General features: G+C 33.7%; 1 protein-coding gene across 1 annotated transcript; it reads left to right on the forward strand.

The window, feature by feature from the left end:
- The first annotated feature begins 748 nt into the window (after window positions 1–748).
- LOC129217723 (T-complex protein 1 subunit alpha-like) lies at window positions 749–14,535 on the forward strand. The gene is made up of 4 exons (XM_054852059.1): window positions 749–890; window positions 6,892–6,977; window positions 7,063–7,191; window positions 14,417–14,535. The coding sequence occupies exons 1-4, from the start codon at window positions 821–823 to the stop codon at window positions 14,516–14,518; spliced, it is 387 nt and encodes a 128-aa protein (XP_054708034.1). The 5' UTR covers window positions 749–820; the 3' UTR covers window positions 14,519–14,535.
- The last annotated feature ends 4,380 nt before the right edge of the window (window positions 14,536–18,915 follow it).

Consider the following 18,915-nt stretch of genomic DNA (forward strand, 5'->3'; position numbering starts at 1 on the left):
ACACAATACACACACGGGTAAAAACCATCGAGGACCGTTCAAATTTTCTCGCGGACAGGTGCCGGTCCGCAGGACAAGCGGTTGAGAATCGCTGTTCTAGGGTAAATGGACCATTTTTTTCTCTACCCATTACTTCCTGAGATATAGCAGGTACACATAATAACGGAGAAAAATTTAGATTGCTCCAGCATGGCATTGAGGCTAAGTCATGCAACTAAAAGATCTAACTAAAAGAATATGCATGCACAAGCCCGTCATTTCGAACTTTTCTAGGAGGGAATGTGGTATAATGAACATATATTTTATCGGGAAAACAACCGAAACCAAGCGCACTTTCAAACGTTGGCTTTCAAAACCTTAGGTTATTGATCTATTGATCCCCTCTGACCCTCCTAAATGACGGGCCTGAGCATGCAATTGATAAGCTTAATAAATAGGTTTTAATAAATATTATTGCACAAATTATACGCAAAAAATACAGTTGACCCTCAGTGCAAGAAAACAGAAGGTCTCTCCTCGGCTAATGATCTTACAGAGATATAATCAAATTTAAAAAAATGTCAATTTGAAGAACTTCATTAGAACACACTTTAGGAATTTTTACACCTCCCAAAACTTGTTTTTGGAGAAAAAGAAAAAATACGGGTCGTCTTGACTGTTCTTGTGCATGAAAAGTTTCACTCCATACTTTGCGTGACTCTTTACAACATTTTAATCAATCTATCCAGCTACTTCAACTTCCACTCCGCTCCCAAATTCCGTGTTTAGACGTTCGGGAATTTAACAATTTACGTACTTAACTATTCAATTCAAAATCAAAATGTCAACTGCTGGTATGCTTCATCTTGGTGGGGCAAGATCAACTGGTCAACCCGTTCGTACCCAGAATGGTGAGTTTAATTTCATCCATAGAGTATTGAATGTGAATCATCTCTTTGTAGCCGGCATGTAGACATACCCCACGTGCTTTAATTTCCATCATTTTTTTGCTTTTCCCTTCGAATTTCACACCTCTAATCATTAAAAATGTGTAGAACTTGCGTGAAAATATTATAAAATATTGAAATTTCCATGCTACTTTGATCATACATTTGCAGGTGTGATTACCTTTTACGGAAGTAAACGCTCCTGTAGGTTAAAAAAAAAAAAATAATTGCTTTAAATGCTGACATATTTTCTGCTGTGTTGTGCATTTTTGATGCTTCTGAATGACAAAGAAAACGTGTGTAATCAGTAACATATTTTAATAAAATTTTGCGGCCATATCAAGCTGTCAACGAAGATTTTCCATGAGAGTAGAGAGGGGGAGGGGGGTTTCATAAGAATATTTTTTTAATTAAAAGCTGAAGAGTGCAATATTAGATCTTTGTTTGCCTCATGAGGGCACTTTTTGACTCGCTAAATGAGAGACCTGCTTGCTACCTTTGCCAAAATAATCTATAGGTTAATACAAATTCTGGGTAAATGTTTTGGGGGAAAAAACAAGCTTTCAGCATTATGTCAGTTAAAAGATTAGCAACATTTAGAGTGAATTTTACCAAATATTGAAAAAGAATTTGGCGAAATCTCAGTTTAGGTGTGTTGATGCGTTTCCAAGTTTGTTCATATTTCTGCTATAGTGCCTAGAAAGAATATAGTGTGCCGGATCCTTGGACGAAAAGTGAGGTCGAATCTGAAAAAAATCCAGATAGCGCTGCGCCCAGGGAGCATGCTATGTTTCTCAATCCCCGTTTTAAATCGGCGATTACTTATAATTTCACAGGTTAAAAGCTGCGTTTTTCAGGTCAAGCTTATTTCAACTTAAAAGATCAAATCTAATAAGTTCTACAGTGTGGCATGGGTGTTAATTTATTTTTCAAAGTCACACAAACATTACATGACTCCTTTCTAAAAAATATAGTACACTATAAGTTTTTCTAGTAATTTTTTTAAAAATAATTTATTGAAACTTTAGAACTAGTGTTTTTAGCCACAATGGCTTCGTATTTTACTTTATTTCAGCAGATATTTCATTGGAGAAATTGGTGTGCCTTTTCTTCCTTCATGGGGGAAAAAAAAAAAAACCTAGGTAGTAAAATTTCAAAAGCGGATTTTTGAAGAATTGCGTGGGTTGATGGCTCATGGCAGAGATTAGGGTCAGGTGGGATGAAATGGTTCATGCTGTGTATATATGCATGAAAATATTTTCCGTCTTGAACACATCACCAAACTTGCACCCATGTGGGGTTCGTCGGCGACCTCCTCCTGGCTCTCTTTGAATGCCTTGTGCCACTTCCCAGACTGTGATCTTGAAATGCAATCGTCCTTGAAGGCTTTTTGCAGCATCTAGAATGTTTCAGTTGCATTTTTTCCAAACCTCACTCAAAACTTTATGTCGTATCATTGTTCAAGCGAACGCTCCATTGCGTTATGTTACAAAAGTTGAAAACAAACTTCAAGCGGAGGCTCTTACCTCCGCTCACACTGCTCGAAAGCAACTGACGACTGGATGCATTGAAAGGGCATATCCCGCACCACATTTCCCAGCCAATTTTATTGTGCTGCCATCTATCGTCACGTCACAATAACATTATGCTCATTACTTTCATAATGGACCCTGTATGTGTAATTAATGTGTAGAATTCAAAAACTAAACTTGCCATCCATATTTACTGTGGAATTACGGTAACCGGGTCGCGGCGATAAATATTTCGTTCTGGCAACCCGCTACCTCTACTTGGCGACGAAGCTATTTCGGCAACCCTACAACAAAGCTGATTTGCTATTCGTTTGGCCAATCGGCGATACAAAAAATTGTAATTGATTTGACTGAAAAATATACTTTTTCTTTTTATTCCATAGAATTATTTTATTAATTTTCTGAAAGGTGATTTTTTTTTCGAAAAATTGGCAACATAAACAATATCTTTTCAATTTTTAGATCATCGAAACATCTTATAAAATTTTATATCGTGGAATTATTTTCACCCTTAACTATATTAAGTTGTAGATTTAAAAATTCGTCATTTGGATACTTTGTTTTAAGATTTTGCTCGCCGTAAGTACTTTGTTTCATATATTGTTCCATCTTTAATTAAAAATTTATGAACCATCGTAAAAATTCATTCAGTATGGTTGAATTAAAATTTGCGGTTATGATAACGTTCTCTGAATGGATCTTTTAATGTGGTTTAATTTATCTAATAGATTATTTTAAGTTTTACTGTTTCACTTTTCCTGTACTTAATGGCGTTTTCCGTTTACTTTAAGAATTATTTAAATAATTTTTTAGATCCAACTTTTTATGTTTTTAAATTTTGTTAGAAATTAATGTTACATTTTAATGTTCCTTAGAATGAGTTTTAATGTGGTTTGGTAGGATAATTTAAATTTTAATGGAGATGTTGAATCATTTATTTAGAATGTTATTTTACATGTTAACAAAACGTTAACGTTATTTTGCAGTTATTTCATTTTATTTCGCAAATTATTTGAATTTTAGGTTAATTTTAATGTTGCATAATGTTTCGTTTCCTTTATTTCGCTAATGGCTAGTTATATATTTAGTTCGAATTAAATGTGCACGCTAGCCAAAAACAGCTTAAGTTATTTTTTTTGCATTAAATGTTCTTGGAAAACTGTCAATTACCCATTCCTAATTTACACTTACCGCCTTTTTCCAAGTATTTAATTGTTATCTCTCTAAAAAAAATTGCTAGCTATGCTTTATGATTTCTTAGTTTAGGTTTAAAAATATGTTTATTTTCATATTTTGCTATATTATCATCATTTGAAAGAGGAAAAAGAATTTAAACATTTTTTTTCTTTACGGTTACGATGAGAGAAAGAAAAAAAAAAACAAATTCTTTGTTACCAAGGTGATAGTTTGAGAAGCTCCGCCCATTTTCTTTGGGTCTTTTCTATTGGTAGATTTCCTTTGTTTACATTGAAGTACTTTGTTTACATTGAATCATAAATGCCAAATTTGGCTGTTGTTGAAAAAATTCGCCAACGCGACCCGGTTACCGTAATTCTACCATATTTACAATCTATTACCTGCCTACTATTTCCTAATTAAAATTTTTTATTTATTCAATGAAAATGCCTGGGGTGTATGTAAGAAAAAGGGAAAAGAAATATTCAGACCCTGATTTAGAGGCTGCACTGATTGAAGTTGAAGGTGGTTTAGCAATTCTTGCAGCTGCAAGAAAATATATGGCAAGAGAAACAGTGAGGAGATAGGTCTCCGACACACAAAGTCAAAAAGGTTCGGGTGGAGGTACAATGCTAAGTGAAGAAGAAAGACGTATTGCTTCAGTTCGATAAAGTGTGGTTTCCCATTTGATAGAAAGATACAATCATTGTTGCTAAGGATTTCATAAAGACCAATTCTGAAAAATGAAATTGTGGCACTCTTGGCATAGGTATGCCACTTATGTAAGAGGAAACCAGAATTGCTCACGAAAGTAAGAGCCAGGACATCTTCTAAGAAGCAGCAACCAAATGAAACCCAACTCTTGGATGAAGAAATGTCTGAATTACTTATGCAAGAGCCAACGCCTGGGAAGTGGGCTCTTGTCTAATACAATTACAAGGGCAAGAAGTCATCAAAAGAATTTGTTGATAACTTGACAGAAGTCAATGACCAGGATTACAACAGCGTAAATTTTCTACGAAAAGCCAACTCCTACATCTTTCCTGAGTAAGAAGAAACAGACATTGTTTCTAGATGTCAAATTCTGAAGAAATTGAACGAGCAGAATTCAATTGTTGTGGACATTATATTTTTGAGTTTTAGTTCAAAATAATTTGGTGTTGATCAAATTAAAATAAATAAATGGTTCTTTGGAAACAATTTCTTTCAGCTATTGTAAGTGTTTTTGTAATAATTTCTCAGTTATTGTTTGTTTCTATTGCTGTGACCCATTTCACCCCACCGTGGGGTGAAATGGTCAGACACTTTAATTGCAATTTTCAGATTGTCAATGACAACAAATTTCAATGAGAAGCAGCTTAAATTAAAAGGGAAGAACCAGATGTAAAGAAGAAATTTTTTAAAAAGTACAAAAAAAAAAAGTTTATGGATTTGCAAATGGCATCATTTTAAAAAATAGACAAAATCCGTCCCATTTCACCCCACCTGACCCTACACCAAGTGGTGTAATGTCAGTGCTGACATTTTTATAGAAGATGTTTTAAAAGGATTTTAGTCTCATCGAAAAATGGCACACTAGGGGAGATGCCCTGAAAATTTGGGGGGGGGGGGGACTATCACCGTTGGGAAACATCCATAGATTAACTATCTGCATATTAGTTTCTGCAATGTAGAAAAGCAGCCGTCCATCTCAATAAGTAAATATTTTAGTAATTTAATTCTAATTGGAGGGGTGGGTGTGTGGCTCTGCTTATGCCATTAAAATTTTTATAAAGGGTGCTCTAAAAGGATGGAAGTTGTAGTTTGGGGGGATAAGCATTTCTAGGAGCTGGGGTACTTCTTAAATTTAGGGGTTAGGGATATGTCGTGCTGTCGCTCATGAGAGGGGGGGGGGAACACCCATAGCTAAACCATCTGCATAAGCATCTGCAATTTTCAAAATCGGCCACCTTGAAAAGTAAATATTCCAGCAATTAATTTTATCAACTAAAGTAAAGCAGGGATGTCAAGGTGGGGGGGGGGGGGGTCTGTGGTCAGGGGGCAGACTAAACCATAAAACTTTAAACGGTGTTTAAAAATTTTTTCAATCTTGATGGGGAATTTTTTTGGATGCGGTGGGGCTTCAGAAATTTTGGGGGGGGGGGGGGAGTGCTCTGTCGCTCTTTGTGAGGGGGAGGAGTCCGCCATAACTAAATCAGCAATTTAATTAAAGCTATCAGTCATCTCGATAAATATTCGACCAATTTAGTCTAAGCTGCGCAGGAGTGCCGGGGGGGGGGGGGGGGGAGTATGGCGCAGATTACATTATTGAAATTTTTAGAAGGAGCAAAAAGTTCCATTTCTTGTTTTTTTTCCTCATCTTCGTCAACTTTGAATAGCGAAACACTTTCTTTGCCTGAACCGTAACCACTTTTGCACCGTGGTTTTTATCAAGATGTAGTTTTTTTTCGTAATATTCGACTTTAATGTGTCCATTATAATATTTTAAAACATATCATTAATTTTTCCCCGCAACAACTAATGTTAACTCCCTCACAAGTAGCGCGCTCTCTAACCGCACTGCCCTGTAGTGGATTGCCGCAAATTTGTCTTTAAGAATCGTGGGGGAAAAGCGGTAGTTGGCACACTACTTTTTCTAGGCACTATACTTCTGCCATGGTGGATTACTGAGGTCACATATTGCAGCAGATGGGAGAAGAAAACAGACCACACAGTTGTTGTATTTTGCCAATATTGGTCAGTTAGGAAATGTAGTTTTTCATTCAAGTTTATTGCAATTCAGCTCATTGATTGTTACACAATAATGAAAAAGCTTAAAATTTTTCTGAAAATATGCGACATTATCATATAAATCTATTTTTATCCACTTTTAAGAGCTTAGAACTTGTTAGGCACAATATTCGAAAATCATCACTTAACTAAGGGGCCCATTTAACTCGATTGTATGCCATTTGATCAAATTCTTTCTTTCTGTAGCGTAGCAAGAAGTTTCTTCTGCAAAATTATGGCGGTGTTATTGGTTGATACTATGAATTGTATTCAATTTGATTAATTCTGTTGTAGTTGAGTACCTATGCTCCTTAAATTTACTAAAAATATAAAAAATAATCACCAAAAATTCTAATTTTATTCATTTCTAAAGGTTTGAAATCTTTTATGTCAAAATTTAGATGAACAAAATAAAAAGTAAGTTGAGAATAAAATCAACACAATTACTTTATTTTATTGATAACCTTTTACCTTTTTTTAATTTTCAGTGACTGCAGCATGTGCTATTGCCAACATTGTAAAGAGTTCGCTAGGTCCCATTGGTCTGGATAAGATGCTTGTGGATAATATTGGGGTTAGCTACTTTTCAACCTCTTATTTTTGATAAAAATAATTACTTTTGGATAGTATTAATATTGATAATCCATAATATTTTTTAGGATGTGACATGTACAAATGATGGCGCCACCATCTTGAAGCTACTAGAGATTGAGCACCCTGCCGCCAAAGTTCTTGTCCAGCTTGCAGAATTGCAGGACACAGAAGTTGGCGATGGAACCACCTCTGTGGTAAGAACTATTTTTCTTCAGTTTTCTTAGAGTGTCATACTGGGAGTCGGAAATTTCGAAATAAGTGAAGATTAGGATACTATTTCATATTCTATTAGGAATATTTTGAAATGTGCTGATTAGTTTTGCTGTTGATAGGCTGTAATAAATAAAATAACACATTAATTAAGGTTTTTCTGCGAAAGCACAGGTTTTACTATTTCCTGAGCATATGTTGGTGTATGAAGGTTCTAAATTTGCAAGTGCTGCTTTACAGGGGCTTAAATCCAGTGCGGAATTTCTGCCGAATTTTCTCTGATCCCTTTCTTGAAAACTGTTGGGATGCGAATACATTAATCATTATGTGGTGTTTCCTCACCAAAAGCTAAAAAAAAAAAAAAATAATAATAATAATTTTATCTCACCTACTTTATTATTCTCAATCCTTTTTCCTTAAAGATGGCCACTAGAGTGATTGCGTCAAATACTGCGATGTGAGCTTGTGTTTTTGTCCCAAATATTTTAATGTCAAAGACCAGTGCTAACTTTCCTGGTCACCTGGTTCCCGTGAGTTCTTGAAAATACTCTAAAGTGCTTTATTTCAGTGACCTGTCACAACAGGCCTTCTAAAGTTCTTAATTTTGAACAAAAATCTTAATTATTTTGGTAAAGTGCTTTACTTTTTTTTTCTTTCTTTCTTTTTTCTCTTTGCAACTCATTTTTCTCTCTTTAATTTCAAATCCTATTTTTTTCTTTTACTGAAATTCCAAAGTTCAATGAACTAGTGAGGAAAATTGTTTGTCTTAGTTTCTGCATTCTCTGCTCCTGTTTTCTCAGTTTCCTGTAGCTTTTTTTTTAAAAAAACTGATAACATATTTTTAATTGCTCAATAAAACAGCCTGTTTTTCTACATGTTTCAACGATTGAATGATTATTTCAATAACTGCACACCTACCAACATTTATGTAGTAGCAGGACTGTTGATTACTCCACACATTTTGCAAAGTTTCTCTTCAATGACTAAAACTACGCAAAGAAGTTGGTTTGTTTCACATTTTTCCCCAAAGTTCAGTAAAGGAGCATTTTCAAGCAATCACACAAATACCCTCCATTTCTGACATTTCTGCAAGGAATTTTTGCTGTTGCACATATTCTTTTTCTGTTCCCTTGTAATATTATAGTTTTTAATCTGTATAAATAAAACAAACAATACAGTCCACGCTCATTATAACGATCACACATTATAAAGACCATACCATTATAACGACCAGTGGTAAAAGTCCCAACTTTGTCCCTATGAAAACTGCGTTAATTTTCCTTCGTTATAACGACCGTTCTGTATCGTCTAATCTAATACAACGACCGAATTCAGCGGACGCTATTTTTGGTGTTCTTCCCAATAAATAGAATTTGTAGCTTGAAATGGCCTTGATTATTGTTTACGGACATCTGCCTGAAGTTTTCAATGTCAAATCCAACTTTGAAAAGGGGGTGCGGGGGGGGGGGGGTGCTACCATTTACCGCAGCTAGCACAAAAAAAAAAAAAAAATGGGGGGAAAATTGGAAAAGTTTCCAGTTTCCCGAGGAAAGGGAGTTGACAGATGTGTTCATAGTTTGGTGTTTGAATCTAGCGGTTTTTAAGATTTGCGGTTCTCGAGGGACTTTAAAATGTTTCTCTGAAAAGCAAAAAAAAAAAAAAACAATTTATCACCTATATCTGAAACGGAAAATAATGTTTTGCAAAAATCACGTCTGCTAAAGAGGTAAACATCTGTTTCTGGTTTTATCTTCTGAAAATGTAGTGGTAGCAGTAGTAGTAGTAGATTTGTAAGTGTGTAACATTTTCCTCCCTATATTTTCTACTTTAAAATTTCTTTAATGTTCCGTCATAGTATTTTGCACACGATTTTTCTAAAAATTCCTACGATAAAAATAATTTGGGCATTTAACTGAAATGTTTGAAAAAGTACCATTTTTTTTATGGAACAACGGGGCATGCATGATGACTGTGTATATTTTTTAAAATTATACCTCTTATAACCAGGGCTGTGGAGTCGGAGTCGAAGAGTCGGAGTCGGACTGATTTTGGAATAAAGGAGTCGGAGTCGTTGGAAAACATGCCGACTCCGACTCCGGGCTTCTTTTTTTCTTTCCTTTTCACTGACTCTCCTTGCATTTTTTAAAAATTGATTACCAATTGGTTCGATTATATGTATAAAAAGATACTAATGAGAAAATAACTGCCATTATGGCAATCAGCTAGCTTGAATGCTTACCAAACTTTCTGTAGCCGTCCCCTAGTTTGCTTGCTTTTTAACTTAACTAATAGCAACTGTCAGCAAACGGTTTTGTTGAATAACATTTTCAAGTAATCACTTTCAAATAAAAATAGAAATATAATGTTTTGTTCTATCTCAGTTTAAAATAGTAAAAGAAACGTAACAAATTAGTAAGTCGACGCCTGTAGCTAAGGTTGAAACGTTTAAGTGTGATCAGCAAATTCAAAGAAGTTCTGACTCGAAAGCACGAATCCAAAAGATTCGATGAAATAATCTAAAGTTTTTTTCTTTATTAAGACTATTTCTGTAAGCTTGGTTCTCACTAAAAAGTATGTAACAAAATAAGTGTAAAAAATTTCTTGATTACAACACTCAAGAATTGCAGTTAATCTTAAAATCTTCATATTTAGGTTAATTCTAAAGCAGCCAATAAAATTTAAATTAAAAATTTAGCGAAGAAGAAATATAGGTATAGTAAAAGCTATTCGTACAAATTTGTATACCGCCGCGTTTTGTGTAAAATTAGCTCCTGACGCATATGTGCCCTATTTTCGTTGAAATTTTATTGATGAAATATAATTTAAAATATATTCGTGAAAATTTTCAGAATTAAAGTATTTATATTTTTTATAAACTCTGAAATTAACTTTGGGTGTCATCTACTAGATGGATGTCACCAGGGGCAAACCACTCCCTCTCAAGAACTTGGATTTAGAAAAAAAAAATTTTCTCTCAAGTTACAGCTTTCAAAAATTGAAAGCACACGATTTGTTCAATATATATTTGTTAAACATTAAAGGGGGGCAAATTACAGATAATCATTTTCAAAATTTTTAAAAGGGATTTTTAAGTCATCTCACTTTTTAACTCATAACTATTGGAAAGTTTGATTTTTAAATTGAATTTCTAACGTTGTATGACGTCTTGGGTTTACAATAAAAAACAAAATGCTAAATTTTCATAAAAAGGAATTAATATTTCAATCTCTGTTAAGAGGTTTTCCCCCTTCCCTTGAATGGAGAGAGGGAGTTTAAAAAATACAATTAAAAAAATTAAAAAAAAATCCGGAGTCGGAGTCGGGCGTTTCAAAATCCAGGAGTCGGGGTCGGAGTCGGCCATTTTCCTTCCGACTCCGCAGCCCTACTTATAACAACCACTCGTTATAAAGACCTTTTTCTCTGGGACGGAGATGGTCGTTATATCGAGCATCGACTGTATATTTATGTGTGTGTTCCCTATACAAATACAGTTTTCGTCAGATCTGACCCAAATTCGGCAAGGAGGTACTTGGGCATCCTAGAAGTAACGTAGGTGGGTTTACGAATGCCAAAAATAACCAAACCGTTCGAATTTTAATTTTAGGACCCAAAAATGGCTCTTTCTACCCAAAATAATTATCTGATTAGTTTGAATTTGGCACCATTCAAAAGTCCACGATAAACACACATAGAGTTTACTCACTTCCTTCGAATTAAAAAAAAGGGCTGTATTCTATTGGGAAAAAATTAATAAGCATCATTAAGCCTATATTAACCCATTAAGCGCCGCTCTATGAACCACATTGGAAATACTTAAGTTTTCATGTGTTTGGATGTTCAATACACATCTCGAATCATATGTAGCTGAAATTTTGCAAAAATATTTATTAGGCTAGGAGATATGGTATGGTCCCACAATGGGAGACTTGGCATTTAATGGGGATAACATACATATCCCTGTCACTATGTTGATACTTGAATAATTTCTGGCCAAATCCAATTAGAAAGCCCTAAAATCCTTTTTATGTAATGAAGACAGCTAGTTATTGGTACTTTAAGTGCATATTAAACATATTCAAGCTATAAAATGTAGAACTTTTAAGTTTTCATGAGACCTAAAGCTATAAATCGTGGGGCCCCCTTGAAACAAAAGCTGTGGAGACGAGCTCCAGGGGATAGCAGTGTACAATTACAACGTTAATAAGTTGTAGTATGCTAGCTATTTTCGATTTCTTGAGCCGTTTGGCCCCATAAGGACGTCTCCCCCCCCCCCCCCCGCTCTGCCCGTACATCTCTCCAGGTCAGGTTTTCATTCTTGTTTCAATCCTTCTTATACATTTTTGTTCAAAACGGAACTTTTCCCACACATTTTACTACCTTTTAGCAAAAAGCTTTTGGATTTTCATGCACAAAAACAGAAGAGGTAGGTTTTTTTTTTATTAACCATGTCGGGGATCGAGAGACGGTAAATGGCAATGACCCAAAGCACTATATAAAATGGCTCTTATAAAATGGAACTAAGATATTTTTGGGCTCCATGATGGTGTATTTGTGTCAATATAGGCAAGGTTTTTTTTACAGTTAACATTTCGACTGCTTCATAGCATATTTGATGCTATGAAGCAGTCGAATGATGATGTATGATGATTTATGCATCATCATGTTTTTAGAAATAAATGTCCAGCATGCTTGACATTGAGGAATTATCAACGGTTATAGTTTCTCCAATATCATCCAACAAATTACGATAAATTGAAAAAGTGTAAATTGAGACAGTTATCGCATTATCTGTGATCTAAGCGATTTAAATAAAAACAAATTTTTCTCAACTATCTGAACAGAATTTGGCAATTCACTAACAAGTGATACTGCACTCATCTTCTTGTTTTAAGCTTAAAAGTATTATTTTAATATTGTTTGAAGCTCGTAGCAAAGTCGAAAATTCTAACTACCTATATATTTGATTTCAAAAAAAAAGTGAAGAAATTTCTCTATTGAAATTCAACCTTCCTTATTGAAGGGGGAGCCCTCAAGGGCGAGGGGAGGGAAATGTTTTTATGGGGGGAGGAATAGTTTTAAAGGGAATTTTGATCTTTTACAGGAATCCCTTTCGTGATCTGTAGAAATTCAGAGAGATGCGTCATCTTCCTTAGGGAGGAATAGCACCCCTGTTATTCTAGAACTTTTTTCTAAACAAGTGGAATGTCACTTGTTTTGATAAAAGTGCCTGCTTTTGATCTTGAACAACAAAAGAGTGTTTACAGTGGAGAAATACAAAGGGGGCTGTTGCTTCGACAGGAAAAAAGGGGAGAGTTCATTCATGCAGAATGGGTTAGGCATGACTAGCTCTCCTAATCAGAACACGCCAAGTCTCCCATTTTGGGACTTCAGTAAATAAAGTCCAATAAAACGCCTTTAAATTGTTTTTCTTGGCCCCTGTTTGTTGTGATTTGAAAAAAGGTCTATTGAGCTTCATATTTCATGTTTCAAATTTCCTACACTCGCATTAATTATTTTTAGGGAATTTTTTTCCCATGTAATGCAAAAAACCTTTCCAAACCTTTTTGAAAAAATTAGGAATAAAGTTTGGTTCTCTATCATTCATTTAAAAAAATATTAATTGAAGGTTCCCAAAATGGGAGACTTGGCGCTTAATGGGTTAACTCTTTTCATATCGGAAAATTATTGTTTGTGCGATCTCATTTTAAATTGGCTTGAATAAAGTTTCAGAAGGTTGCCACTTTTTCTCCTCGACTGCGATGAAATAAAATTTTGTTTTTGTTTTGAGTTAAAAATTGTTCCGTTTGATTATTATTTGGCGATTTATCTTCTTTTTTTTTACCGCCAGCAGAATATAATCAGGAAAGTTGCGTTTTAATTTGTTTGGGACTTTTTGATTTGACATTTTCTCTCCCTCTCCTTCTCTTTAAAACTGATTATTTGGACAGGAAATTTTAGTTTTTTTTTTTTCCCTCCTCTAATTGAAGCCTGATTGTTAAACATGCATCACTTGACATAACTTTTTATTTTCGAGGTAGACCGTGCAAAGCCAGGCAATGCAGCTATTATTAATATAAAATTTTAAAACTTAAACTTGCCTAAAAACTTTTGATTTATTATTCATATATTTTTATCATATTTTGTTATTTTAGCATTATAATGATTTTTCTATATATATATATATATATATGAGGAATCCATAAAAGTTGTTCATAGTCAAAGTATGACTTTAATGAAAAATGATTGAAAAAAAGAATGATTTAGTTTTTTGAATGTTTCATTAGTTAAATACTAATCATTATTTGTATGCTGGTGTTTTAAATGGTTATATCAAAATAGAAACAATCTTAAATTTGTGGTATTTTTTATTTATTTATTTATTTATTTTTTTTGGAAAAATCCTACTTGGAGAAAAAATAGATTGCTTTTAAAGTGCTTTATTTTGATTTTAATTTTGGGGTAGGAACACTGTAACAACATCATGCACCATATAACAAAAAGATTTACTTATTTCATTATTTGTTTCTTATAATGCTTATGTATTTCAAGAAAAGTTTGGATTGCTGACTTAGTTACAAAATAGGCTGAAGTTTATTTTAGTTTCAATCAGCAAGGCCATTGTGCTATATGCCTACCCTGAGATAAGGTAGTTAGATAAGGTATCAGAGGCAAAATTGTGCAGTGAATCCAGCATTAGCCGGAATTTCTTCCCTTTCTTTTAATTTGCCACTCCCTAAACAAAGAAAAAATGGTGGATGATTTTCGAACACCATCAAAGTCGGAAACAGAGCTTTAGCCCCCTCCATGTACATCTTTTTCTTTTCCAAAAGAAGAAACAATTATTTAAAAGCAAAAAAGGGTGGAAATGCAAGATGCATGCCAAATATCGCGCCCAGTGTCTTAAGTTCGCTACTTAGGCTAGATGCTTTCTGATACAATGGTAACTTTTTTCTTTTGTCTATACCTGTTTAGAAAATAAGCTTACAATATTGGAGTACTTCTTTACTGCTTATTTATTTTGGAAATTTTTGTTTGAACTTCTAAAATTGATCATTCTTTGAATTCTCTCTGCCACTGTTCTTTTGCTTCTTGTTATGTGTCATATTTCTTGTAGGTGTTTACAATCTTTGTCTTGGAGTTAAAATGTCTTATACATGTATGTTTAACATAATAAAGTCCATAGAATAATTTTCAATTATATTTTGAAAGGTTTTGATAGCAGCAGAATTACTAAAAAACGCTGATGAGCTTGTCAAGTGCAAAATCCATCCCACATCTATTATCAGTGGATATAGGCTAGCCTGCAAGTAAGTATCTTTTAATATTGCTGATTTGGAAAACTTAAGTCAGTAACTAGTGCTTAAGAAAAATTTAACCCAGTTTTCATCTGTACAAGGTGTCACAGAATGATCAGGGGTTGAAGTAGTCCTATATATCCTATATTTCCTATATTTTCAAAAAAAAAGCATCAAATCGTCCTATATTTCCTATATTTTTCAGAAGTGTCTTATATTTCCTATATTCCCGTTTTATACCATATATATCTTTGAAAAATAACGGTAAATAAACTTTATGACATCGGATTTTTCGCTGAAAGTACGTGCCCAAACGAATTTCAAATTAAAAAACTCAACTGACTAAATTCTGCAACAGGCATCTTCTGTCATTGGCTACACAATGTGACTTCACTCTCGAGTTTCGAGAACTAATGCTGAAGTTGGTTTTAGAATTTTGCATTTGGGGGGGTGGGCAACAGCCATTTGTTTGTTTTCCATCATGGTTTTCGTTGGTATATTTTTGCATTCAGTGCATTTTCTGATCGGAATGTTCTAATTTTCTTTTTGCAATCTTTTCTTTATGTGGAATTTTGGAAAAAGACCACCGACACACGTGATGAATTTTTAACTTATTGGAATAGTTGTATAGACCTCCTTGTATATATAATAGTTTTTAAAACTAAATTCCTGCTGAAATTTAATCACGCATTATTTAAAAAATTTTGTTTATGTCAAAAATTTTACAAAAAAATTATATTTAAAATTAAAAATACATAAACAAAAGGTATGAATCAAGTTGGAATTAAAACAAATTATACCAATTATAGTTATAGTCTGCCAAACATAAATAATTTTTAAAGCAAATAAAACAAATGTGCAGGAACACTGACGACATGCGTTTCTGCGATATAAGGAACAACTTTTTCAGTGCATAAAATGTGAGCTAAAGAATGTAAAGACATATGACAAAAGAATCCGACTTATGTCGAATGCTTTTAAAGCCACGAGCTCACACTTTGTGCATTGAAAAAGGAATTCCTTGTAATTGCTATAGCACATGTCCTGTAATGTGCTTTTAACGTTGTTTTATTTCCTTTTATTTTTTAAGCAAAGGTATTTTTATAATTCTTATAACTAATTTTTGTTTTTAGCAAAAAATCCATTTTTAATATAAAAATTCCATATTTTCTATACTTACTTTTTTTGCACAATTTTTAATAAATAAGTTTTATTTACTTTGGGGACATTAAAATAGAGATTTATTCCATTGAAGCATTACAAACTTCATTATTCTCAAAATTTAAATTTGACTTCTATAAATGATTGCAGAATATTATATATGCTTGCACTTTTTTATAATTTTAATATCTGTCTTGGACAATATTCAATTTTTTGCAACTACTCGGTATTGGCCGAGTATCGGATCAAAATTTGGCCGAGTACCGAGTACTCGGCAAATTGGTCGAGTACCGAGTAGTTACCGAGTTCTCGGTACGTCTCTAGTTAGTTCCTTGTGATGTTAAAACGTAGTTTGTTGTAATAAGTGGAATTACAATGGCGAAATCGCATCGCTTAACAACATTTCGTGTGGAGTGGTTGAACCAGGAGGACATTAATTCTACAAATTTGGTGCATGGTGCACTAAAGGAAAAGATGATTTACTTTTTTTTGCCCTTTTTGCAACTGTTCAGTGCCTATAAGCAATAGTGAATTTTCACAATTGAGGCAGCATGCTAAAACATTAAAGCATAAAGAAAACTCTGAAAAACGTCAAAAAAATCCTTCTCAAGCTCTGTTTGTTTTTAATACAAGTGGTAAAGGGTTCAGTTTAGATATAAAATCTAACGCTGTTATCAACCAACGTGAGTAACTCTGGGGTCCAAGGGTTACCTGCCAATCGAAGGGTTGACGTTATTAACCAACGCGGATTGGAGCTAACGCCGTGTTGTGAACAGGTTTTTCAGCTCCAAATCTAACCCCTCGGTTTCGGCGAGTTAACTTCCGACAGCGAGCTACTAAAAATGGCGGACATCGGACAACAACGCAACTACGACTTGTTTATGCTGGAGGATTTGGAACTGCTGGAATTAATTGAACGTAAGCCTCGAAAAATTCGGCTTAAATAAAAGAAAGGGGCCCTAATGTCATGGGGACTCCTCGCAACTGCGACATGATTAATCTGCCACTGACTCTGGTGATGAAATTTGCAATTATTTAACATTAAACACTAATCAGCGATGAGAATCGAATATACTTGATTTTTAGTAATTACAAACTAAATTATCTTGATAATGGTGATATGTGAATAAATTAAATATTTTGCACGTCTTTTTTTGTATATGGAGGCAAAGTGAAACATTTAAGGTAACTTACTTTTTTTCAAAATGAACAAATTGGAATTTTTTTCGGAAAATTGCGGTACATGAAGGAAGACCATATATTTTACGATAAAACTCGCAATGGAATATTATTTTTTATTTTTAGCAGTAAATTTGTGCCTCACAAAAAAGGTGGAAATTTTTCATCTTTTTTTTTTCATGAGGCAAAGTGAAAATGAAATATTTTTCTAATGAACTGTTTTTAATTTCATGATTGAAGGAATTTTTTATCAAATAAATGGGTAAATAAAAATGTGAAGTAATAAATGAGAAGAAAATGAAAGAATAAACGAAAATAATTTAAATGAGTGAATAAAATAGCAAATTAATAAGAAAATAAATGAAGGAAGGAGTAAATAAGGGAATTATTAAATAAATGAATGTAAATGAACTAATTCAGAGTTTCCCAAACATCGGTCCGCAGACCCCCGGGGGTCCGCGAGTCCATGCCAGGGGGTTTCGCGGTGCTACCAGCTAAAACGTTAAATATAATTGAGATTGAAGGACGAGTAACGATATTTTAATTCGAAAAGAAAGCCCATTTATGAGGAATAAAAAGTTCTTGCTTGGGTACATGCAGGACGCAGCAATCCCCCCCTCAGAAGTAAACACACTGCACATTAATTAATTTTGTGTACGTGACGAAGTTCATATTGTTACAAAACTATTGAGGAAAGTGCAAACATTTTTACAACTGTGATATTACACTTTAAATAAAACTTTTGCTCCAAAATTTTAAAACTGAATTTAATAGTCAACATTCAAAATTTCTAGCAATGGGCTGAAATAGATCAAATGCTATAATTTGCAGTCGATTTTAATAATGAGATCGTTTCCGAAATTTTAAAGTATTTTTTTCTCTCAAAAAGCATGCTTAAAAACATAGGATTTGAGAATTTTGAATAATTTGACAAAGTTTAATATTTTTCAACAATTATTTTAATCAGTGCGCAGATTCGATTTCATTTTTTACGCTTCTGCACAAGGCTTCACAACTGACTAGCATTCACTGACGCCATTAGCACAGACCGCAGTATTTAATTCGCTTCTTAAATATCATAACCTGAAAGCGCGGTAGACAGCAAGCGTAAGCATTTAGCGAGCCAGTGGAGTACGTGCCAAAATTCATCACTGTTTTGCTCACAACTTCAAAAGTTCATTTTTAATTGTAAACTTGTTGTAGAAATTTGTTGATAACATTTTTATTCCTAATTGAATTTCAAATAGAATTTACTTCCATAACTCAGAAAAATAATTTTAGAAAAAGAAATGAAAACCAGATAAGTGCTCTGAAAAATATACAGAACAATGAATAAAATAAATTTTATGGGAAAAAAGCCTGAAAATATATTAGAAAAAAGAATAGATTTAACTGTATCATTTTTTTTTGCACGAGGTGGCAAGGGGGGGGGGGGAGGGCTCCGCGAAATTCGTAATTTTTCCGGAGGGGGTCCACGGGAGTCTGAAATTTGGGAACCTCTGAACTAATTAATAAATGAACACGTACGTGATTTGATAAAAGACTGAATTAGTAAATGATATGAACTATTTCACATAGCCCCATCCACTTTACTCCGGTTGGACAGGAAATGCTTCATTGTACAAAGCATTTACTATACAAATATGCTTAATATTAAGCAAATAATGCTGCACTGAATATTAGTAGGTGTCATTTAATATTTCAACGTTAATAACAAGAACTTTATCCTTTAATATTACCAAAAATATTTTTTGACAACAAAAATATTACAATATACGTATCATTTTTTTTAAAAATATTGCTTGTATTATTATACTGTTTGATTTTTAACGTCCTGTTTGAAGACTTATTCTATGGCAGTTATCAAATCAGAATTCTCCGAACTGAGAACAATCGTTGAAATTTACTCAAATAATTTAGCGAGTTCCAGTGTTTCAACTTTATCAGGAGAATGGATCGTGTAGAAGATGAAAGAGTGGGAAAGGAAATTTTTGATGTATTAAAAAATTTTAAGAGGGTCAGATCTATTTAAAAAAGCAGTGTTGGTCAAAAGTGCTTAAATGATCTTGTTCT

This window comes from Uloborus diversus, chromosome 2, assembly GCF_026930045.1.
Source record: "Uloborus diversus isolate 005 chromosome 2, Udiv.v.3.1, whole genome shotgun sequence".
NCBI lineage: Eukaryota > Metazoa > Arthropoda > Arachnida > Araneae > Uloboridae > Uloborus > Uloborus diversus.